We start from the raw sequence: 23,674 nt of genomic DNA on the forward strand, positions 1-23,674 counted from the left end.
AGGAAGGGAACTGCTCATTCTCAGAACATGCCTGACTAAGCAGCATTGGTACAACATTAAAGGACAGTTTAAGCTAGAAACAAAAACTCTTAAGAGCAAGAGAAATTAAGCAGAGGGATAGATATTGAAGGCACCATCACTATAGGCAGATAAGGAGAATTTAGAATGACATAGGCCAGAACAGAGGTCAGTTCTGGTGAGTGGAGCCCATCCTGGTGGGCCCTATTCTGAGTGGATTATTTTTACACCATTTCAGCTAGTTAACATTTGTTGCGCAATGTTACTGTGATCCTCTGAAGGAAGAACAGGCTCCTCTGAGTGAATTCTACTGTCTTTCTGCTGCTCCAGATCCTCAAGAATCTTGTCTAGATCCCATTTCTCGACATCCTGAAAGAATGAAACCAAACCAGAGGTGAGGGACAATTCATCCCTGTGACTTTTTCCACAGGTACAAACACGAAAGCCCGTATTCCAGGGGATAAAGTTCTCCTGGGTACCTTCACCATGAAGAAGTATCTGAATGCATGCACAGTAGATGGCCATCTTCCTTCTTGAACTCCCACAGTGCCACGCTGCTGTCACTCCCCAGCAGAAGAACCTGCATTCCACTGGGTCCTTCAGGGTGGACCTACAAAACGGTGTGTGGCTACCAGAGCTCTCTGTAAACTGTGTTTCTGTGGTCACACAGGAGAGGTTCAAGTGCTGCCCAGCTGATAAGCAGAGCCACAAAGCTATGATTTTTGTTTATGCTAGTGGTCCACATTTGCATATGACTCAGTGCACATAAAAATGTATTTCACTCATGGATGGAAAAGGCTAGAAGGAACATTGACAGCCACCTGGAAATGGGGAGCTAATGTCTGGCACCTCCCATTGCCTTCATTCCACTGCTGGGTCTGAGTAGATCTGTGACTGTGCTGTAACTGCAGCCAAACACAGCCCAAGTGCTAAGAGAACCTAACTGGACGGACTGATGCTTAAAGTGGTCAGAGTGAAGGAGCTTCCTGCTCTATCTGAAGAAGCTCCTGAGCCTAGGAGGGATGCAGTAATGTGGACTGAATCAGCTCCTCCTCAGGGTCAGAAATCCAAGACCCATCCCACCAACAGCCATGTGACCCCCGCATACCATTCACTTATTGTGGTCACCCTCCCTCCACCTTAAATATTCAGTCTGTTCTGGTATGGCTATGGTCTGAAGAAGTGGGTCTGTCCCACAAAAGCTCACCTAATAAATGATTTTGTTAGTCGTTGAAGTGCTACTTGACTGCTTTTTTGTTTTGATAGTATATAGACTAGCACGGCTCCCTCTCTGTTACTAACGTGGAGATGTTAACACCTAGGGCAGAGAAGCTCCTTTTGTAAGGTGCGAGCCACTGCCAGTCTCCGTTTAATTCTCGGTTAATGAAGTCAAATTTGCAAATGAATTGCAGCTCAGAGATTTCTCTCTCCATTTGATTTCTGAAATTTCTTTGTTTCAGGACTGCCACCCTTAAATCTGCTAATGAGTGTCCAGGGAGATTGAAGTGCTCTCCCACAGGCTTCTGTACATTACCGTTCCTGATATTTGATTTATGTCCATTTATTCTTTTATGTAGAGACTGTCCAGTTTGGCCAATGTAAAGTGGAGTGGGGCATTGCTGGCGCATGATGGCATATACTATATAAGTAGACGTGCAGGTAAAGGAGCCCCGATGGTATGCATCGTCTGGTGGTAAAATATCAGAACTTACTAATTCCTCTGAAAGCCTTCCCTGGTCTTGAAAATGTAAATACCAAAATACCCAGCTTCTTGTATTATGTGAAAAGGTAAATTACACTTCCTTGTTTACTTTCTCCAACCATTCATGATTTTAAAAATCCCTGTCAGATCCCTCCTTAGTTGTCTCTTTTCTAAACTGAAAAGCCTCAGTTTTTTTAATCTCTCCTCATATGGAAGCTGTTCCATGCCCCTGCTCATTTTTGTTTCCCTTCACTGCACCTTTTCCAATTCTAATCCATCATTTTTGAGATGAGCTGACCAGAACTGCATGCATTATTCAAGGTGTGGGCATACCATGGTTTTATATAATGACATTAAGATATCTTCTGTCATATTATCTACCCCTTCCCAATGGTTCCTAAGACTCTGTCAACTTATTTGATGGCCTGGACTCTGAGCCCATGCTTTCAGAGAACTATCCAAGATGCCAAGATATCATTCTTGAGTGATAATTGTTTTGTGTACATAACAGGATCTGAGCTTAACAAGATACAGCTTGCAAAATTGTTTTTCTCCCCAGAGAAAAATATTTTCAAATCTCATTTTATAGTAAAAACATACCTATCCAGCCTGTATAATAACAGCATCAGGACAATGACTACCGTATTTTTGTAAACATACATCATAATACCCATCCCATCACCCCAGGAACTCTCAGTTTATTTTGTAGCCCAACAACAACCCCCCTCTCTGCTCTGGAATAAGGCACCTCACCAAGTGCTTGCAGAGCCACTAGCCTCCTGCAGAGCAGCTGCGGAAGGTGCGCAGCAGTAGTCCTGCCCTGCTGTCTTGTGCCTGAATTAGCTCTGTACACAACATTCCACTCCCTCCCCATCACACACTTTGCTGGAGGCGGGTAAGAACATACATCGCGTCAGCCTGCCCAAAGCGAGTTACAGTAATGCAAAGAGCAGCTCCTTTGCCAAGTTGCATGAAGCACCTGGAAAACAGGCAGCATTCTGTGTTACTGACCTCTGCAGGCCTCCACTGGCCACCAGACCAGGGCCCAGAGCTGGGGAAGCTCATCAGAACTGGAGTCGAAGCAGCACCTTAGTCTAGATGCTTGCTCATAGCAGTTGGGGCTACAAAGCCGGGCTGGGCGCATGAGCATGCCCAGAGATTGCTGGAGGACGAAAGTCTGATGATGGCTACAGACTGAAACCTGTGTCACTGACAAGAAGCTAGTCAAGGCTCAGCAGCTCCCACTCAGATTTCTTGGTCTTGAAAGAGTGAGGAGCAAATCTCAAGAGGGAGGTACAGACAGACAATAGAGTTTGTTATAATAAGAACTATATTATATCTCATCACTGATAAGTTTTATCAAAGGATCTCAATGAAAACACTGAATGTACATGTTTGCTGTAATTATGGTGTAGTGACAACCAGCTTCTTTTTAGACAATATTGCTAAATAATTGTAAACGAATTCACTATCATGAATCATGTACATAATTATAGTGTCAGGTCCTCTCTTTATACACTGTTATTCACATGAACAAAGATCATTACAGAGTGTTTATAAGGCCTGGCAACAAAGAAGCTAAGAGTTGCAAGATCTGATGGATAATAAAAGAGATGGCTTGTGAAAAAGTCAGCCAATGAGATATGCCTCCTTAGATGAGACTGTTAAGGCTCCAAATGAAAGCAGAAATTAAATTTTAAGCATGAGTAGTTCCAATTATTTCAATGGGACTTCTGATGCTTAAAGTGAGCCACACACTTACCTACATTTAACAGCTGGGGATTAAATACTAATTTTCAAAATCAAGTTGTAAACAGGCAGATCACCTCTGGCACATGCCACTGTGGGCAGAGATAGCCATGTAAGAGTCCCTGACCTACTTTTCTCATAAAGGTCCTTTTCCAATAGCTCACAAATCCATTTGTCTTTTTCAGGTTCTGGCTTCTTAAATGAACAAATATTCAAAATAAAAGTTCTCAAGATCATCCATTTACCCCCTTTTATCAGGTCACTCCCAGGCCTTACGTACCGGTAGTCTCCCATTTCCCTGGTGGTGCCTACTTGTCTAAGAGGCTCTGTACTCCACTCAAATTCCCCAGTCTCAACTTCCCTGCTGTTGTTTGCAAGGGAATCAGCTGATCTCTGCTCAGGTGCACCTCCTTCGGAAGTAGGAGTATCTGACAGCAGGCTTCTACCACTTAAGGCACAAACCATTCTACATATGCCTGCCTAAACTGTGTTTACGAAAAGCCTGACTCTGTTCTCTGACACCAAGATAAAATCCACTGAGCTTGACTCTCCTCTCACCTGCGCTTGTGCAAATCACAAGTAACTCTACTGACGTCAATGGGCTGTACTGGTGTAAAAGGTATACTGCAGGAGAACCAAGCCTGCTGACTTGAACAGAGCTACTCCTGATTTTTATTGGTCTGACTAAGATCAGAATGAGGCCCAAAAATACTTGGGCAAGGTCTAAGCAGGGAACTGGTGGATCAGGCGCGGCAGCTCAGTGCACAAACAGGTAAGTGCATGTTTGTATACAATGCAGTTATGGCATTGACCCCAAAAGGGGTTATGTTTTGTGAGTGCAGCTTTGATACTCATTTTTGTAAAAAATGCCATGTAAACTTGGTGGAATGTTGGGAGTCTGTACTTTAATCCCACTGAAGGCTCTGAACAGAAATCCAAAGGTTCTTATGGTAGACAGCTACTAGGAAACGCATTTTAATCTATGAAATAAAGACCTGTAAATTTTCTATTTTAGCATCCAAGTGGTTGTCTCATGAGGGCACCACTGACCCTGGAGAGCTGGTAGACCAGACCAGAAGCAGCGAAGGATAGGAGATTGGATCATGTCTCCCAGTCTGCTCTCACTCACAGTCATCTAACAAGACATTTCTGTTCCACTAACATTGAAATTCCACTTGGACAATCATATTTCACCTGCAGTTCCATGATAGCAGGCCACTGACGCACTAAATAAGCTTCAAAAACTGGCACGCCAGTAAAATAAATGGGAAAGGTCTTAACTTCTTTGATGCTACTGTCTGGCCATGACAAACATATCTCACCTTACAATGTCAGAACTCTCTGCAACCAGATGCTACAGAGTTCACCACACATTGCATCTGTGGCAGAAATTCTGTGCTTGGTGTTCTTGAAAATAGACACTCCCTATTCTGATCAATGCGATTAACTTCCAACGTGGCTTATTTGGACTATAAACTCTTCACAGTGTGCCCTGCTGTTTTGTTCTGTGTTTGGACGACACCAAATACAATGAGACCCTGGCCAAGACTGGGGCTCCTCACTGCTACTGCACTATAAATTCATAATGACATGGTGTATGCCTAATTGGACATTCATGTGCTCTTATTGGCAATGAACACTCTGCAGCTAATGTATTTTACACCAGGCTAGACACCTAAGCAATCACTGAAAAAGCTATCCCTTGGCACCTACCTGCAATGAAAAAAGCATCAGCCCTGGAGGGTGGTCAGCTGAAGTAGCTCCTTGCTCATTTTCGTCTTTAGTGGTTCTTTCTAGATTGTCGCTGATAGTCTCCAAGGGTGATTTTGTTTTTAGCTTTGAATGGCTTCCGTCTCCCGATGATACCTCTAAGGTCACCTTAGAAAGTATTTTTGTTTCTATCAGCTTTCTTCTCTCTTCACTGTTATTTGCATTTTTGAAACATGGCCCTTTCATACACAGTGTTTCATTAGTCCAGAAGTCTTCTGTTTCCCTGTCTTTTCCATAGTCCAGTTCTTTCCCTCTGAGAGTTTGATCTGTAGGATCTATTGAAGCTGTTCTCTGTTGGCTTGAAGTTTCTTCACTAAGTTTGGAAAAAGCATATGCCTGGTCTCTAACCAACAGCATGTGTTCTCTTCCCACAGCTTGGGTGACATCCATTTCTTTCTGACGATCAGAACTTTCTAGGTCTCCATTCCAGGCCTCTCCATGATGTCCCACAGATTCTAATATTTGCTATAGATACAGAAAAATTAATCCCAGAAAAGACAGTCACATCCCTCACCAAGCAATACAGAGACATACAGTAAACCACGTAGAATTAATTGTCTGATGGACATTCAAACTGAGTGGTCATTAGGTAACTGCATGACTCAGGTTTCATCCCTGAAATTTGTTACATAACAGAATGAGATTCACTCTGTAAAGCCAGCACCTGGATGCACCTGAAATCCATTTAGCCCAGTGTCTTGTCATCCTGAGCTACTGCTTACAAACAGAGCCCAGCTGGAAACCAAGCACCTCTCATTGTAAGGAAAGCCGATACAAGAAGCTAGCGTCCCCAGGCCAAAACACTGGAGCTGGCCTGCTCCCCAGTTAGCTCTCTATAATCACCCACCCCATGGTAGAAAGAGTCACAAATTCAGTGTTCTACTGTGTTCTCCTTTACAAATCAGGGTCTCCTGTAATGCACAGGACCATAGAATATTGCGACTGGAAGGGACCTCGAGAGGCCATCGAGTCCAGCACCCTGCTCTAATGGCAGGACCAAGTACTGTCTAAACCATCCCTGATAGACATCTACCTAGCCTGTTCTTAAATATCCCCAGTGATGGAGATTCCACAACCTCCCTTGGCAATTTATTCCTCTGTTTGACCACCCTGACAGTTAGGAACTTTCTCCTAATGTCCAACCTAAACCTCCCTTGCTGCAGTTTAAGTCCATTGCCTCTTGTTCTATCCTCAGAGGCCAAAAAGAACAAGTTTTCTTCCTCCTCCTTATGACACCCTTTTAGATACCTGAAAACCGCTATCATGTCCTCAATCTTCTTTTCCAAACTAAACAAGCCCAAGCCTTTAATCATTCTTGTCGCTCTTTTCTGGACCCTCTCTACTTTCTCCACATCTTTCTTGAACTGCGGTGCCCAGAACTGAACACAATACTCCAGCTGAGGCCTAATCAGTGCAGAGTACAGCAGAAGAATGACTTCTCATGTCTTGTTCACAACAGACCTGTTAATGCATCCCAGAATCATGTTTGCTTTTTTTGCAACAGCATCACACTGTTGACTCATATTTAGCTTGTGGTCCACTATAACCCCTAGATCCCTTTCTGCTGTAGTCATTCCTAGACAGTCTCTCCCCATTCTGTATGTGTGAAACTGATTGTTCCTTCCCAAGTGGAGCACTTTGCATTTGTCCTTAGTAAACTTCATCCTTTTTACCTCAGACCATTTCTCCAGTTTATCCAGATCATTTTGAATTATGACCCTATCCTCCAAAGCAGTTGCAACCCCTCCCAGCTTGGTATCATCTGCAAACATAATAAGTGTACTTTCTATGCCAATATCTAAATCGTTGATGAAGATATTGAACAGAACCAGTCCTAAAACAGACTCCTGTGGAACCCCACTTGTTATACTTTTCCAGCAGGATTGAGAACCATTAAGAACTACTCTCTGAGTATGGTTATCCAGCCAGTTATGAACCCACCTTATAGTAACCTCATCTTAACTGTATTTGCCCAGTTTTTTTTTTATAAAAATATCATGCGAGACCATATCAAATGCTTTACTAAAGTCTAGGTATACCACATCTACCACTTCTCCCCTATCCACAAGGCTCATTATCCTATCAAAGAAAGCATACATGTTCCCATCACACTTCCTGACACGTAGCCTACTGCCTGCATCTCTGCCTGTCAGCTGCTACTGCAAGACAGTCAGCATCCTATCCATCGTACCGCAGTACCTGGGCGGTGGGCATAAGTGGCAAGAGAAGACAATGTCTTCCCAGACTGTCAGTCTGGCCCTGCCCACACTCTGCCCCCAGTGCCACCCTCCCACCCCGATGCTCCGGTCAAAGGTGGGGAAGGCTGGAGCAACATGCTGCCTGCCCTCCTCACTGTGCTCTTGCCGGGGGCCATGCTGTCTCCCCGACCGTGCTCCAATCAGGACGGTGGGAGCCTGGACCTGTGCACTAGCTGGTCCCGCCCTCCGGCCACGCTCCAGCTAGGGCTGGGGGAGGCTGGAGCTATGAGCCACCTGCCTTCCCCGTCTGGTGCTTGGGAGAGTGGGGGAGAAGGCTGGGACTGTGTACTACCTGTTGTGGTAGGGGTGGGCTGCCCTTACAGCAAGGGGGTGATTGGTTTCCAAGGGAACATGGCAGCAGGATGGGGCATCAGGTGGCAGGGCGGGAGCTTGCCTTCCCCATCCCTAGGTTCACCCACTGCCCGTGGAGGAGTAGCTCATTAAAACCAAGCTCATTTGATTTTGAGAACAATGAAGGTCTCCTTGAGAGACAGCAGAACCAGGCCAGGGCCTTGTGGACGGCGACAACCTTGGGGAAGAACAATGGGATCCACATTACAAGCAACTAAAGAAAGGACCCTTCCCCAGCAGAGGGTGGGCAGAGAGTAAGGGGATAATAAGAGGAACTGCAAGAAAGTGGAGGCAAAGAGAGAAGGGTCCAGATCCCAAAAACAGAGAGAACCCTACAAAAGTAGATGAGGACTAGAGAGAAATACAGCACCAACACAAGAAAAAGGTCAAGACATTTGTATCATGGAGTGCAACCTAAAAATCTACCGTAAAATTAAGCAGCTGCACTGCTGAAACCCACAGAAAACATGGCTACAGTAGACAGTCAGTAACCTGCATGTCTGGGTCTTCTGAAGAAAGAGATGTCAGTTCTTCTGACAAGTCAGGAATCAAATTGGGTAGATCTCGCTGGAAGATAAACAGCTCCCCATCTGCATCACCATCGGACTGCCACAGAAAACAAAATATGAAAGCAAGGGCCAGCAAATTTGCACAGGGGTATAAGTCATCTAACTTCTTCATCTCACCCTGGCTGTGGTACTGAGGGATATCAAAGGAGAGAAGTGACTATGCTTGCTCCAGATGAGTAGAAACAAAGAATTTAGAGAATGTTTGCGTGTGAAAGAAACCTTGGACTGAATTATCTTAAAATTAATACGTGACACCATGGTGCAAAAGATCTTCTCCATCATACTGTTATTATTTGCTACAGTACCTCTAAGAAATTTAAGCTGCTTTCTCCCCGATGGTAAGTATCTTTACACCCGTTTAAAGGGGAAACTGAAGCACACTGGGTAAGATGGGATGGTTTTCCTCCTATCATATAGCAAGTCAGTGTCAGCGCAGCAAAGACAACCCAGATCTTCTCTCGATCAAGGATCTATTTTCATGGTCTTCAGCCACAGAGAGGCACGTTCTGAGGCTTTGTGCCAAGCTCTGACAGTGCTACAGTTAATATCCCACCAGAGTGAAATAGAAAAATAAAAGCTATTCCATTTCAATATGGTTATTTGTGTGTTCCAAGGCTTGTTTTTGTTAGATGAATAATGCAGGAGGCCTCATGCTGCCAGATGCCAGCACCCTCTGTGTCCACTGACTTCAATGAGCTTGAGGGTGCTGAACATTTTGTAGACTCAGGCCTGTGATCAGTACTGTCTGAGATGATGCAAACACAAGGGGGAAAATGGACACAGCATTCTGACTATTAAAGAGCTCCCAGAGTAACACCCACTACAGCACTGCTTCCAGCAAATGAGCAGCCGATTGAGAGAAGCTCTGGCCACTCAGGAGCTCACCACTACTAAGTAAATCCTCAGTTGCCATACCTAGAGCCCTTTGTGTAACATAGCGAGGAAGGATGCTGGGCAGCCATGCTTACCATGGAGGTGTCAGAATCCAGAGACGGGATTTGGTCTTTCACTGAAGAAAGGATGGCTCCCCATTGTGCAGTTCTGTCACCCCAGAAAGGGGGTGGAAGATCCTCAGATGGATCCTCTTTTTCCTGGCTTCCTCCTTCTGATGCCATTTGAAATTACTCCCATATAACCAACTCACAGGCAAAAGGACTTCAACATGTCACTAAAGAAAACAGAGATAGTGTCAGCACAGTGGAGGACTAGATCCCATGTGCATGAAGTCTCAGTGTAATTCTTGGGACTCTTTTCATTCTGAATGTCATAAGGTCAACAATATCCTAGCACTGAATAACAACACGATCTGCAGTATGGTGAATTAAACGGAGCCTTTGCTTTCACCTGACACCCCAAGAGACTGGTGTTTTTGTGTCCCTGGCATAATTTAGAGCAGTGTCAGAGTTGTTCTAAGTTGCGCTGGCTTCTAACAGTACCCTCATATGTATCCCAGCTGACCTAATACATTGGGAGAAGAGCAGAAAGAAGTGATGTGAAGGTGCTATTGCCAGTTCTATGCCAGTCAAAAGTTCCCTTATACCAGGGGAATGCTGTAGGTATGTTTTTGCTTTGCTAGAATAGCAGAAAGGGGATCCAAAGATTTGGCCTTTGGATTTTGACTTTGCTACCTTTTTTTATAGAGTTTGGGTTCTCTGCTTACTTCCTCATAGACTAGATTGAGAAATCACAAGGGACAGTGGAGGCTGCCTTCTTGCTCACTGGATATTCAAAACTATTTGAGGACCTTTACATTTTCAGTTTGTGATACAATCATCTGATTTCCACAAGAATTGCCGCTGGGAGTAAATCTGTTCTCACCGATAATAAAGGTCGTAAAGGTTGAGAGACTGCTACCCTATGGAATTCAGGCACTGATTTGATGTGCCTTATGATTATATTGTCCTTCTTAAATCACTTGTGTTTCCACAGTCTAACTAAGTGCTTTACCTGTAGAGCAAGGCTCATTCTCTGCCTGAGCTTACAATTTAAGAAAAATAAAGCAAGTAATGTGCCTTTGGCAACGTCTATACTAGAAGCATCTATCTACAGAAGTTACTGTTGGAAGAGATGTTCCGACAAAACTTCTGTCATCAAATCCCATCTACACATAAAAGCAGATCAATCTTTTGATCTGCTCTGTTGACAAAAGTGCCCCCAGAGCATCTACACAGCATTCTTGTCAACAGAAACTGTCGACAAAACGCACTTTGTGTGTAGACGCTCTGAGAGTTTTGTCTACGAAACTCTCTAGTGTAAACATAGCCTTTGTGAATGCTTTGCACATCATCCATCTAATGTGTCTCCTTTATCCACATCAGACAAGGTTGAGTTTACATGGCATGGTGGGGAGGAATCACTATCATGATCTCCCTTTGACAGTGAAATAACCACTCCCTAGCAGAGCTCCAGAGCTCCCTTTCCCATTTACACCACCCTGCCTGTGCCCAATCCAAATGGACGATCTTTTCGCTAATCTTACTAAACGGTTGGCCTCAGTGACATTTGGTGGCAGCGTCACACGCACACAACAATTAGGTCAGAACAAAACAGCAGTCATGTAGCACTTTAAAGACTAACAATGTAATTTATTAGATGCTGGGCTTTCGCCACAATAATTACGTGCGGAAAAGTATTTGCACGGGTTTTGAATTTGCCACCCTGTAATCCGACGGCGTCCACCTGTTCTTGGGCCTGGAGGCGGGGAGAACAGAAGGCCCTGATCTACCTTCCGGATGGCCAGTCACTGTCGCACAGGCTGGTCTCACGTCCCCGCTTAGCAGCCCCCGGCCTGGCAAGCTCCTGCTGCGAGCCTCCCCTCGCGCCGATCGCTTCCGGCGCGCTGGGTACGGTGCAATACGCTCTCGGCGACGCGGGTACCCGTCCTGGCCGCTACACGCCGCCTCCGCTCACCGCTAACGCTGCGCTGCGGGCGCCCCGGCCCGGGGGACCCTCCGGAGGAAGCTGGGGCTGGCTCCCTCCCCCATCCATCCCCGCCCCCGGGATCCGACACAAACCGCCGCCCCAGCCCGGCCCCTCCCCCGCGCTTCCCGCCGTTCCCATGGTAACCAGGCCAACCGCCACCAGTGCCTCGGCCCGCCTCCCGTCTCCGTGGCCCCGGCGCCACGACGCAGCGGCGCGGCCCTCTCCCGCCCACCCTCCGCAGCGCAGCCCTCCAAAGACCACCCCCGCTCTTGCCCCGCACCTCAGAGCCCCGCTTCTCGTCGCGTCCCAGCCCCAGCCGCTTGCCCCGCCCCGAGCTCCGTCCACCGCCGAGGTCCTGACAGGAGTACACGTTAAATTCTAGATCACAAACAGAAGTACGGACACCGCCGCTTCCTTACAGACGAATATAAAGAAGCTATAATCTTGTCCACTCTCCGGCCGTCTGTGAGCGGTGTGTCCCCTTCGCTATCGCAAAGACACTTAATCCCTGCCTTCTCCTGACAGGATCTCCGCAACTTCCACCCTCTCGTCTCTCATTGGCTCATTTGAGCCCCGCCTTGTTGGGTTGTCATTCTCTATTGGCTGTTTAGCAGGCACTGGGGCGGGGTCTACGAGTTGCCGCGAGGCAGCCCGGGGTTTGTAGTTTCGTGGCTCTTGGTCCTCGGGCGGGAGAGGTCGCGCTTCCGGCGTTCCTATAGCGCGCGTGCAGCACTTCCGGGAGCGAGCGGCGTCGTGCGAGGTGAGGGGCGCCGGAGGTCGCTGCCAGCGTGGTGCAGGGGTTGGGGGCCAGGTAGCCGCTGTGGGGCGGTGCATCATGTAGGACCCAATGTAAAACTAATGTTTTCCAGCCATGTGTGGCATAAAGTTGGTTCTTTGCGCCCAGGCACGGGCGGACGTGCACCTCCCCGAGACACCTGCTCCGGCCTGGGGCGCCGTGGGGACCAGCGGGGCGTCACCTGCATCTCCTAGGCGGCCACGCGAGTGCCCAGCTTTCAGGGGGCCCTGCGGCCAGGCAGCCCCTCAGTGTTTTTCCCGGGACACTCTCTTGTTTAAGCGGTCTCACAGCTGCCCTGACTCTTGTAAGGAAATGAGCAAATTGTCCCGTATTTTACGGGGCTCCTGTTCACCAGCACCCAGTGTCTTAGGTGGTAGCCCCCACTGCCAGGGAGCTCCTCCATTGGGAGGCTGCCCCATTTCATGACACCCCACGGAGGCAGCTTCCATTGACCGTGGTGCTTTCTCATTTCCTGACACCCCCCAGCCCCTGCTGTGAGATTGCCGAGCCCCCATCCTTCACTCCCCCTTCATAAGGAGGCTGCAGAGCCCCCATCCCTGGTGCCTCATTGTGGTGCAGGCACCCCCATCACTGAGGAGCTCTGACATGGAACAGCAGCCCCCAGTCCCTAGAGGCCAGTGTCCTGTATTTGCCATAGGGCAATGTGGTCACCCTACTGATGGTTTGGCATGAGGTGGTGGGTTTGTTTTTTTTTTTGAGAGCAGCGTTTGTTCTGTTTTAATCATCTTGTAGGACCCAATGTAAAACTCCAGTTCCCCAGGTTAAATATTTAGGCTCTTCTGTTGTTTGTTTAAACAGTTTGTTATCAGTATAGCAAAAGAATCTGACTTAGGTGTCTAAAACAACAAAAGTAGATTTTTCAAGGGTGAATCCTGTTCAGTAACCAGGTGTCCCATTTAGGAACCAAGGCTTTTTGTTATTTTTAAAGGAGATTGAAAATGACAAACTGCATTGCAAAGAAGTATTTGCATTTGTTTTTTTATTGCCGAGCACCTGGTGTGGTGTGGTTAAGGCTTGAGCCCATGAGTAACCTTACACACAGGAATATTCTTTACCTGTATGGAACTATATTTATTTACTCCTGGTCCAGTACCTGAACACCTTCCCATCTTTCTCATAGGGATCGTTAGAACCCCCTCTGCGCACCGTGAAGTAGGATGGTGCACACACCTCTGTTTGACTGAGGTCACAGAGGAAGCCCAGTGCTTGAGCAGAAAGTTGAACCTGGGTCTCCTGAGATGCAGGCTGGTGCTCTAATCAATGGGCCATTCTTTTTCCTTGTATGCAGCTGTGTTTACCACAACGGTAGGGAAAAGCTCTGTTCTGCAAAAACATGCGGCCAGTCACAGTGATTACAAGCTTAAGTGAGACTATTGTAATAGTATTTACTTGTAGTACAGCAATCATAACTTCCCCCTTCTCTGTCTTCTTGTTCTGTCAGCATTACATTGTCTTTCTATTTAGCTAACCCCCTTCCAAAACAAAAATGTTTTGGTACAAACATACCATTTATTGCCATCACACTCATCACTCTGCCCTTTCCCCTGAGCTTTGGCTGTCTTGTCTGTGCTCTGGAGAGCTTACGCTCTACACAGACTATCTACTTTTCAGTTCACACACCTCTGAGTGCGATGAGATCCTGATGTTGTTTGGTGACTAGGCACTACTGTAATGAACCTGATTATTAATGATAATGACAGTACTGAACTGAGGATGAGAGAAAAGAAACAGCTGAATGGGTAGCTTTGAGCAGAGGGTAGGCAGTAGGAAGGCCAGAATGAGATGGAGACAGAAGTACAGGACTTTTAATGTTCTCGTTTCCTTTAAATTGATTTTTTTTTTAAAGGTACAGTTGACATGTCACACTGTGACAGCATTTTCACTGTGGGAAAAGGTGCTGTCCTCAAGGCAAAATGCTACCAAAGAGAAGGCAGTTTGTCATTCTCCCATTAGTAAACAAGTGGGGGTAAAGACATACCTCGGACAACCTAGTTTTTTAACTCAAACTTCTCATTTGCATGAAGACAACAGACTGCCTTGTCTTCATCAGGATTTTAACCTGAGCTAAGGATGCCACCTGTCTTCATCTAGTCAAGATAAAGCTTGCTGCTGGCCAATTAAGCATCATTTTCTCCCTTTTCTCTTTCCTATCTTCCATTTAAACCCTCTCAGTACTTCTTGTTTTGTATGTAGATTGTCAGCTGTTCGGGGCACTTCTTTTAATGTGTTTGTACATTTCATAGAACAGTGAGGATCACTTCTTGGTTAGGACCTTGTGGCAGTAGGGTAATAGAAATAATCATACCATTGTCCAAAATAAGTACCTGAGGGGTTATTCTATTAAAGCAACCGTCAAGTACCATTGTACGTTACATAGAATAGATTAGATTCCCCTTTTTTTGGAGGGGGGAGGGGGTGGGCAGGGGAGCATATTCTAAACATGTATTGGTTTGTGGAGGGTAAGGGAGAAGGGCTGTTTTTTCAGGTAGATGAATACTTGATAGGTCACAAGAAAGGGAAATGGATATTGTTTCAAAGCTCCAAATGGTTAAGAATATACAAATGTAAGTGAAAACTCTCAAGGCAGCTGTGTCAGGTACGTAAAGAACTAAGTAAATCTGTGATCCCATCTAAATGTGATTAGCATGTTCCCATCTCCCATAGGCCAGCAAGGGAAAACAGACATTAACTTTTTAGGCATTCATGAGATTGTGATGCCTTTTGTAATTAAGTTACTGCCTCCAGTGCCCTGGACAAACTGCAAATCAACTGGCGGATTCATTATTCCTTTAAAAATGTGTAAGAGCAATTTCCAAGATACACAGAGGCAGGATTAGGCTGCACCCAAAGCGCTGAGGAAATAAGCACTAATTTAGCAAGATTGCTTCTCTAGCCCTTGAAGACATGTTAAAGGAGCCAGCTCCATTCACATGATGTTGCCGCTTCATTTTGAAAGGCAGCTCAGCGCTTGATGCTTTTGTCATTAGTGACATCCACCATTCAGTTTAAGCAGGGTTTGTTTTTTTTTCTGTAGGATTTTCCTACAAGTACTCCAGTGTCTAAACAATTGAGATTAGAAATCACTTTTCTCTTCTACAGTGCGGAGCATGTTGTTGGCATTTAACAGAATTTAATGCTTAATCTTGACAGACGATCTCTCATTCTTTGTTGTGTATTTTGAGTGGAGAGAGAATAGTAGGATTGGAAGGGACCTCAAGAGGTCATCTAGACCCATCCCCCTGTATTCATGGCAGAGTGAGGTACAGTCTAGACAACTTCGGGTAGGTGTTTGTCTAATCTGCTCTTTAAAATATCCAGTGATAGAAATTCCACAACCTTCCTAGTCAATTTATTTTAGTGCTTAACTACCCTGACAGGTAGGTTTTTTTCCCCCTAATGACCGACCTAAACCTCCCATGCTGCAATTTAAGACTATTGCTTCTTACCCTAGACTTAGAGATAAGGAGAACAGGTTTTTTCTTCTCTTCCTTGTAACAACATTTTATGTACTTTAATACTGTTGTCAAGCCCTCTGTCTTCTCCGCACTAAACAAATCCAATGTTTTCAGTCTTAACTCTTGTTAAAAGTTTAGAAAACTTGATCTAAGTATTCTTGCTATTCTCTGGATTTTCTCTAGTTTGTCCATATCTTTCCTGAAATACGATGCCCACAACTGGATGCTATATTCCAGCTGAGCTAGAGCAGAGCAGAAGAATCACTTCTTGTGTCCTGTTAATACATCCCATGATGTTTGGGATTTTTTTCAAACAGCATTACACTGTTGACTCATATTTAGCTTGTGGTCCACAATGACCCCATTTCCTTTCTGCACTACTCCTTCCTAGGCAGTCATTTCCCATTTTGTATGTGTGCACCTGGTTGTTCCTTCCAAAGTGGAGACCTGTGCATTTATCCTTATTAAACTTCATTCTGTTTGCCTCAGACATTTTCTCCAATTTGTCCAGATCACTTTCAATTTTATTCTTATCTTCCAAAGTACCTGCAAACCCTCCCAGCATGGTATTGTCAGCAAACTGTAAGTGTATTATTTATGCCATTATCTAAATCCTTGATGAAGATATTGAAAAGAACTGGACCCAAAACTGATCCTTGTAGGGAGGAAAAAAACCAGAGCTGCTGACAACTTTAAAGTCAGTTTAGATGATGATTTCTAGCATTGTTTGCTATGTTTTTCTTAGGGTGGGCGGGACCAAATAGTCTAGAACAAAAATAAAGGATACTCATGGAGAATCTGCAGCAATCACTTACTGTTTCACAGGACAGCTTTGTTAGCCAGTGATGAGCTGAGTAGTGTTTAAGTGCATGGGCAGCAATTCAGCATGATGTAGCTCTGAGAAGACCACATCTTCCAGGGTGAGGCTCAGTTCTGGAGGCAGGTGGTTACAATATGATACTGCAAGAGCCTGAAAACAGACCTGAAAGTTCTCTTTTACTTTGACTGCCCAGGTCATAATGTCAGAGCTGAGCGACGAAGCCAGTGAATCGGAGCTGCTGAACCGGAGCCTGTCCATGTGGCATGGAGTAGGCCAGATGATATGTGGAGAAGAGCTGGATGTTCCATTGGACCTACACACAGCATCCTCTATTGGCCAGTATGAGGTGGTGCAGGAGTGTATTCAGCGGTAAGGAGTGGGCAGGGCATGATTAGCACAGCTTTGTTGGTACTTACAATGATTGTGTTTTTTAATGGCAGCCATATAGGGTCAGTTTATACGAGATCAATGACTCCTTGCCTGTGAACTTCAGTGGCGTCCCATCATTTGCTTAGTGTAAAGTGACTTGTGGGCCATGTCTGGGACAGGAAGATTTACTGCCTCATTCCCAGTCATTCAGCTGCAGTGGAGTTAGAACTGATGTGAGCCACAGAGTAGACAGGGCTCCAGTGCCAGAATGGCTTTAGACACTTTTTATTTTAATTACAATTATAATAAAGGAGATTTTGTCTGCATGAGTCTATGCTGCAGCTATGACCAGCTTTAGTACTGGTTCAGCTGATTTCACTTACTGTTTTTTTGTTTTTGTTTTTTTTTTAGTGGAGAGATGGATTTAAATAAGAGAAACCGTGGTGGCTGGACCCCGCTGATGTACGCCTCCTATATTGGGCACGATACTATCGTGCACCTGCTGCTGGAGGCTGGAGTGAATGTGAACATCCCAACGCCGGAGGGACAGACCCCGCTCATGCTGGCCTCCAGCTGCGGCAATGAGAGCGTCGCCTATTTCCTCCTCCAGGTGGGTGTTTGGGAGCGGCTAGAAAAAGCTGCCATTGCAAAACTGAAATGTCTGAGGAGTAGAATCCTCCCACAGTTCTGACAGAGAACTGTAAACTCTGGGCACAACTGTAAATTCAGCTTCCTGATGGGGATTCAAACTTTCTTAGAATCACAGCTCAGAGGGCAATGGCTAACACCCAGGAGAGATGCTGCAGTAAAGAACATTCTCTCTTCTCTTGAAGCAAGGTGCAGAGCTGGAGATGAAGGACATTCATGGCTGGACTGCCCTCTACCACTGCACCAGTGCTGGACACCAGCAGATGGTCAAATTCTTATTGGACAACGGGGCAAACGCCAACTGCAAGTAAAAGAAAAATACTTGGTGTTTCTTTTCTGTCTCATGGGTTTGCACATGATTTCACATGCAAGACAAGCACGTTAGCAGATGAGCATGTTCTTATGCTACAGAATATAGCAGAAGAAAATTCATTCCATCCACTCCTTTTCCCTGGCAGCTGAAGGAAATAATCTGTCTATGTCAGCCTTAAAGTTAATATAGTGATCCCAGTGCCATGTAAACAGCACATTTAAATGTGCCCACAGCACATTTAAGACAGTATGAGGTGAAAGGAGATTGTTTTGTCTGATCTCTGTGTAAGCAAAAGGCCATTACAGCTTGCACCAGTCCTCAGTTGCACTGTGCTGCTGACACTGTATAAATCAGTTGGTGCTTGTGAACAGTCGCTTGCCATGAGCACCACAACATGTGTGTGTCAAAGAACTGCCCCTTGGTAGCATGCTCATCAAGGAACCGGGTGTGTGGTGCTTGTGCTTCTCTATTCCTAATGTCCAATAATATTGATTTCCAAAACTTAAAGCCCCAGATACTTCTCTTCTGTACGTCAAGGTAGCTTCCATTGAAGTCACTGGAACTGTACCAGTTGTACCAGCTGAAGATCTAGCCTTAAAATGCCATTGGCAGTCTTACTCTTAGAAGCAGAATAGCTGACTTTCCATAGTTACACTGGCTTTGCAGTATCCAGAAGGGTGTAATCTTCCTGGTCATAACCCAGGTTCCCTCTAATTTTTTCCATCCATGAGTGGAACAAATTTTCTTTGCACCAATGCATGTGAAGATGTGCACCACCAATAGAAACAGATGCTGCCAGCAGTGGGTGGCTGCAGGTGCTCTGCCACTCAACTGGGCAGCCCCTGCATTTCTCCTTGGTGGCCGCCCAACTGCTCAGCTTACAGGGAACACTGATCTTAACCCATGTTCCTGGTAAGCTGTGTTTTTGTGCAGCTGCTCAGGAGAAATTCAAATCCTTCCTAGTTAATTAGCAAAGCACTCACAGCAAGGCTGTAGGCTTCTGTTGGTGGCATGCATTCACACATACCTTGGTGCACATAAAAAAAGGTATTCTGCGCACAGATGGGAAAGATTACAAGAAATGTGTATTTCTTTCTATTTTTGTATGGGAAGAAATCTGTATTTTATGTACATGCACACTTCAGAGTTTTTAATCTTTATTGCAATAAATATGTATGTTCTTGAATTTCTGGCCTATTTGCAACATCATCAGTGGCTAGATTTCCTAATGCAAAGGGGGTAAGTTCCTTCCAGGTCCTTGTATAACACAGTGTTAGCTGTCTGTTGGCTTTGGACAGCATGCAGGGTAGGACAGATTGCTTAGCTGGACATTAACCCATCTTCCTCAGAGTTCTGAATTATTTTTGTGTACCAAGGATGAAGCAGAGCTTAAAGTTTATCCCAGGCAAACAGATGTAGTTCAGAATTCATGTATATAGAAAAGGCGTAGAACATGCTAGAATGTGGGGTGCAAGACACAAAGAGGTGATAGGATTTATCCCTGCAGGTACCAGAATTGCCTTTTCTGCTAGCTACATTGGAGGAAGAGGAATGGGCTTGACCGTGTTTCATCTGGAGGTGCCCTGGTGGCTCATGCAGTCATGCTGGCCTTCCTCCTGCCTGGAATAGAGGGACTAAAATGGCATTTTAATAAATACACTGCCTTGAGCAATAGATGGCTTCCTAAGTGCGTGCGTGTGCGTGCGTTACACATGTGCTGACTCTAACCTACATGGGCTTTTTCTCTCTCTTACCCAGGGAGCTTGTGTATGGCTATACACCTCTGATGGAAGCAGCTGCTTCTGGCCATGAGATAATTGTCCAGTATCTTCTCAGTCATGTGAGTACAGGAAGCTCTTGTTTAACCACTATTTCATTAACTGGCACACTTGTATAACCTGCATAACTCACAGCCAGGCAGGAGCACAGAGAGAGCAGAAGAGCCTGCAGGCTGCACTCAGACACAGCATGGACGGACGCAGGACAGCGCTGAGCAGGCCATCTCCCCACCCCTTCCAAGGGGGAGGGGGCGTTGCTCTTGTGCTCTCCGCATAAACTCCAGCCCTGACACTGCTTCTCTCCTGCTCAGCGGACACCAGGAGGGAGCGCAGAGAAGTGGTGTCGGGGCTGGGGTTTGTGCACAGAGCACGAGAGCAACGCCCTGCCCCAGAGGAGGGGCCAGCCAGCTCAGCACTGCCTTGTGTCCCTCCGTGCTGCGTCTGAGTGCAGCTGGTAGTGTTCCTCTGCTCTCTCCCCAAGCATGAGCTACTCACTGCCCAGAGCTACTCGGCTGAGGCTGTGCCCAGCTGGCAAGGCATAACAGTCCTCTAGTGTATGTGGATGTTTGTGGAAGACTGGGAACAATATTCTGCATACATTTGTGTTTAATATCTAGTCTTGTTTTTCTTTTGTGTTACACATTGTTAGGTACGCCTCCTTACTATCCAGAATATTTGATTGTCTGGCAACCTCCTGGTCCCATTGATGCCAAATATAGAGTGTACTGGATCTACCCAATTCTAAATAAATTCTAGAATCGCTAGGGTCCAGACTATAGTCAGGAGAACACAGGATGTGAGAGAACAAGCCTTCCAACGGGTTATGTTTCCAGCTGTCGCTCTCTATTAGAGTGGTGGCCACTGCCTCTTTGCAGCATGTTGGAGGGCGTTAAATGCTTACCTCTATTCTGTAATATAAACAGATCCCAAGTATAAAACAACCTCTCTCCACAGCAGGCCATCTCCCCAATTGCCTGGGATGTTTCCAGCATAGTCTCTGGTCTTTCATTACATGGGTGTCTGTTTTCCAGTGCTCCCTTTTCTCTCTCTCTTCTACTACATATTTTTTCACCAAAGAAACCAAAAATAACTTTCAAATCCCCATTTCCTATTTCTGACTCACCAGGTGCCTCGCCCTTGCTGTTGCCGTACTTGAGCAAAAATACTTCAAAACAGACTGCAATGTGAGACTGTAGTTCTGGAATTCATATGCAGCTGAAAGCCCTGTTTCCAGGGGCCACTGTCTTTCTGGTCCTGGTGCCCCCCCAGTGGTCACTGCAGTATAGCTGTCCCCCCCCTCGTTGCCCCTAGTGATCACTCTGCAGTATAACTGTGCTTCCGGTCGACCCCATCCCTCCCTTTCTGTGTTATGGAAAACCCTCTAATTCCAAGCACATCATATTGTCATGGCACAACCAACCCCAGACCTTGCTTTAAGTTAGGGTAAGAGGAAGCTGTATAGCAAATTTGGTGGTCTTAGCTCTTACAGTTTAGAGGAGTCCTTGCACAAAGGGCTGCTCAGATGCACAGACGGACGGACTCACAGACAGACTCTCTAAAATGTTAGGTTTCAATGCTGACTAATGAGGGTGACCCTCAATCTCAGTGCCTTGAGACCAAAGGGTACGATTTAGCCTTCCTGCAGCTGCAACTAAAAACAGCAGTGAAGAGGAGCTCTCAAAAGACACAGACATAACGGCTCTGCTAGATGTAGTCACAGGTCTAGAGGGGTTTTAAATAACCATTAAATCAGATTAACTTCTTGTGTTAGACACCCCTTCCCCTACAACTTCTTGTGTTAGAGGCAAGGCCATGCTCCGTTACACCATACACCAAGAGGGCTGTTGATTTGGTTTGCTGGACATGAAGCCCTGTATTCAGCTCAGACTAAGCACCACAGCCTGTGCCACTGTGTTCCTAGGCAGTGTCTGTCTGAATCCTGACTCGCATAAAACAACTGTGGCGCTAATTGTGTGTGTTCTTTCTGCCCATCATAGGAGGGGAGGAGCAATTTGGAACCTGGGTGGGGCTGTCCCTGTTGTTTTGGACTTGAAACTCTGAGCCAGGCAGTGCTCAGCCTGTGGGTCTCCCATCCTGAGAAGGGCTTGTGGAATGTCAGTCAAGTCTCATAATGATATTTGTGCCCAAAGACTTTGATTGTCTGATCATCTGAGGGACAAGTCTGCCTCTGGAGGCTGCTGAAACAGCCCTTGTATAGCCTTTTTGGCTTAGACAAAGCATGAGATCAATTAAATACCTGATCCACCAGGAGGAGATCCTGTCTAGTGCGTGTAGGTGTCTGTGTTCTGTCTAGTAGCCTCTTCCACCTCCACGCTAATGTCTGAATGTTTAGTCCTCTTGGCTTCTGACCACAGTGAGCCCCTTTATGAAACTTAAATGTCGTTTGCGTAGCAACTTGTTTCAGAAGGATGAAGCAAACCTAGCAAGATTCTGTAGAAGAGTGAACTGTTGGACTAATGTGAGTAGAATGCAGATAATGGTGGTGGTGTCTACAGTAGAAGCACCTGTTGACGGAACCTCTGACAGATTGCTCTACACACATCTTGCTCTGTCGACAGAGAATTGCCAGACAGCACTGTCCTCTGGTGACAGAAAGTGGGATCGCAGCTCTGCAAAGCACTGCCCAGCAACTGGAAGCCATCTCTGTAGACAGAAGTGTTTACGCTGCACTTCTGCCGATAGAACTCTCGATAGAAGGTTTTATGTGTGTAGACGTTGCCTGAGTTCTGGCAACAGAAGTCCCCTTCTGTTGATAGAATTCTCCAGTGTAGACACAGCCAGTGAGAGTAGTCTAAGGGAGTTTATCTATGGATCTTGGGGAGCTTTCACTTCCTACTTGTTTAAAAGGTACAGAGGAGAGGGAGCTTGATGGAAAATGCAAGTTCTTTGGTTCTCTTGGGTGCTTTGGATGGTGTCTGTTCACAACAGCCATGCCAGAAGTATGCATTGCCTTCCCACAGGGCGTGAAAGTGGATTTGAGAGAAAACACGGGAGCCACGGCACGGGCTCTGGCCATGAAATATGGACACATGAAGATTGTGGGGCTGATGGATCTACACACAGCTCCCGTGCCCAAGGTCTTCTGCAGGGGCCCAGGTAAGTGAGACACCTGCTTATACAGAAGGTGTTCAGGGAAGAAGCTGTTGCTGGTTTATAGTGCAGTGATTGAGTGGGAGTGATACTTAAGGTGTCTTCTGAAAATTTCTCTGCTTTGAACAGCAGCCCCGTCATGAGTGAGAGCTCTTGCTGCTGTGAGTACTCTGGTAAGACTAACGAACTGGGTCTTTGACCACGAAAGCTTATGCTCCAAAATATCTTAGTCTGTAAGGTGCCACGGGACTTTGTTTTTTTTTGGGCAAGAAGCTTCTGCTGCCAGCAACTATTGTATTCTCACTACTTTCTTAGATTCGCTGCTTTTAAAGGGCCAGTAGCAAATCAAGGATTAAGTAGCTGATGTTACTATGCAGCTAATGGTCTGTGTTTGGACTACAGGAAAATATGAAGATCTGAGCTCCTCTGATGAATCGTGCTCCCCCCCGCAGAGACAGAGACCTGTCCGAAAGGTGAAGGGCCCCAGTATCCACGAAGGGCCCCAGGCTTTAGCTAAGATAACAGCAGTTGGAATTGCAGGGAAGAAACCATCTCACTGTGGTGAGCCTGGGTCAGGGCATGAGGGCAGGGGGCTGGACTCAATGGTCCCTTCCAGTCCTACTCTTCTATGACTCTCTCTGATCTACTCCTGGGGTGTTCTGCACTGAAGAATTAAAAACTTTTCTTTCACAGAGGTTCCTGCATGCTGCTTTCTCCTTCCCTCAGGACATGCTGGAACTGCAGATCTCAGGAACCTTCTAACACCCTACTTTCCCACTGGCAGTACCTGCTATGTGCAATCTGGGCCCAGCTGGGTCCCCCAGCCCCTTCTAGCAGCCAGCAGCAGTGTAGCCCGTTCCTGTATAGGAAAGGAAATTCTGCACACACAATGTTAATTTCAGCACAGTTCTGCATTGCCCAGTGGTGCAAGATTCCCACAGGTGTAACACAGTCTGAGGCGCTGTGGTACTGCTTTGCTGTTTCTCCTGCACCAGCACTGCTTGCTCCTTTAGACTGGCCCTCC

General features: G+C 46.1%; 2 protein-coding genes across 8 annotated transcripts in view; one reads left to right on the forward strand and one right to left on the reverse strand.

Moving 5' to 3' along the window:
• Positions 1 to 11,635, reverse strand: part of DNAAF8 (dynein axonemal assembly factor 8) — a 111,802-nt gene extending 100,167 nt beyond the window's left edge. For 2 of the 3 annotated variants that reach the window (XM_075010934.1, XM_075010937.1), the window contains exons 1-5: positions 11,143 to 11,347; positions 9,386 to 9,585; positions 8,341 to 8,454; positions 5,183 to 5,704; positions 285 to 387 (exon numbers count right to left, since the gene is read on the reverse strand). In XM_075010934.1, the coding sequence (XP_074867035.1) occupies positions 285 to 387; positions 5,183 to 5,704; positions 8,341 to 8,454; positions 9,386 to 9,532 (886 nt within the window). In that variant the 5' untranslated portion in view covers positions 9,533 to 9,585; positions 11,143 to 11,347. Of the gene's footprint in view, positions 1 to 284; positions 388 to 5,182; positions 5,705 to 8,340; positions 8,455 to 9,385; positions 9,586 to 11,142; positions 11,348 to 11,619 lie in introns of those variants that run through there. The other variant, XM_075010936.1, reaches the window with a different exon arrangement.
• A 442-nt stretch (positions 11,636 to 12,077) lies between these two features.
• ANKS3 (ankyrin repeat and sterile alpha motif domain containing 3) overlaps positions 12,078 to 23,674 on the forward strand; it is a 53,075-nt gene continuing 41,478 nt past the window's right edge. For 3 of the 5 annotated variants that reach the window (XR_012647705.1, XR_012647706.1, XM_075010481.1), the window contains exons 1-7: positions 12,078 to 12,099; positions 16,625 to 16,800; positions 17,212 to 17,410; positions 17,634 to 17,755; positions 19,520 to 19,601; positions 22,521 to 22,656; positions 23,053 to 23,211. Coding sequence is in view for 3 of the 5 variants with exons in the window: in XM_075010481.1 (XP_074866582.1) it covers positions 16,631 to 16,800; positions 17,212 to 17,410; positions 17,634 to 17,755; positions 19,520 to 19,601; positions 22,521 to 22,656; positions 23,053 to 23,211 (868 nt within the window). In the remaining 2 variants the exon portion in view is untranslated. Of the gene's footprint in view, positions 12,100 to 16,624; positions 16,801 to 17,211; positions 17,411 to 17,633; positions 17,756 to 19,519; positions 19,602 to 22,520; positions 22,657 to 23,052; positions 23,212 to 23,674 lie in introns of those variants that run through there. The other 2 variants (XM_075010483.1, XM_075010484.1) reach the window with 2 other exon arrangements.

The sequence above is a fragment of the Carettochelys insculpta genome, chromosome 16, assembly GCF_033958435.1.
Source record: "Carettochelys insculpta isolate YL-2023 chromosome 16, ASM3395843v1, whole genome shotgun sequence".
In the NCBI taxonomy this organism is placed as follows: Eukaryota; Metazoa; Chordata; order Testudines; family Carettochelyidae; genus Carettochelys; species Carettochelys insculpta.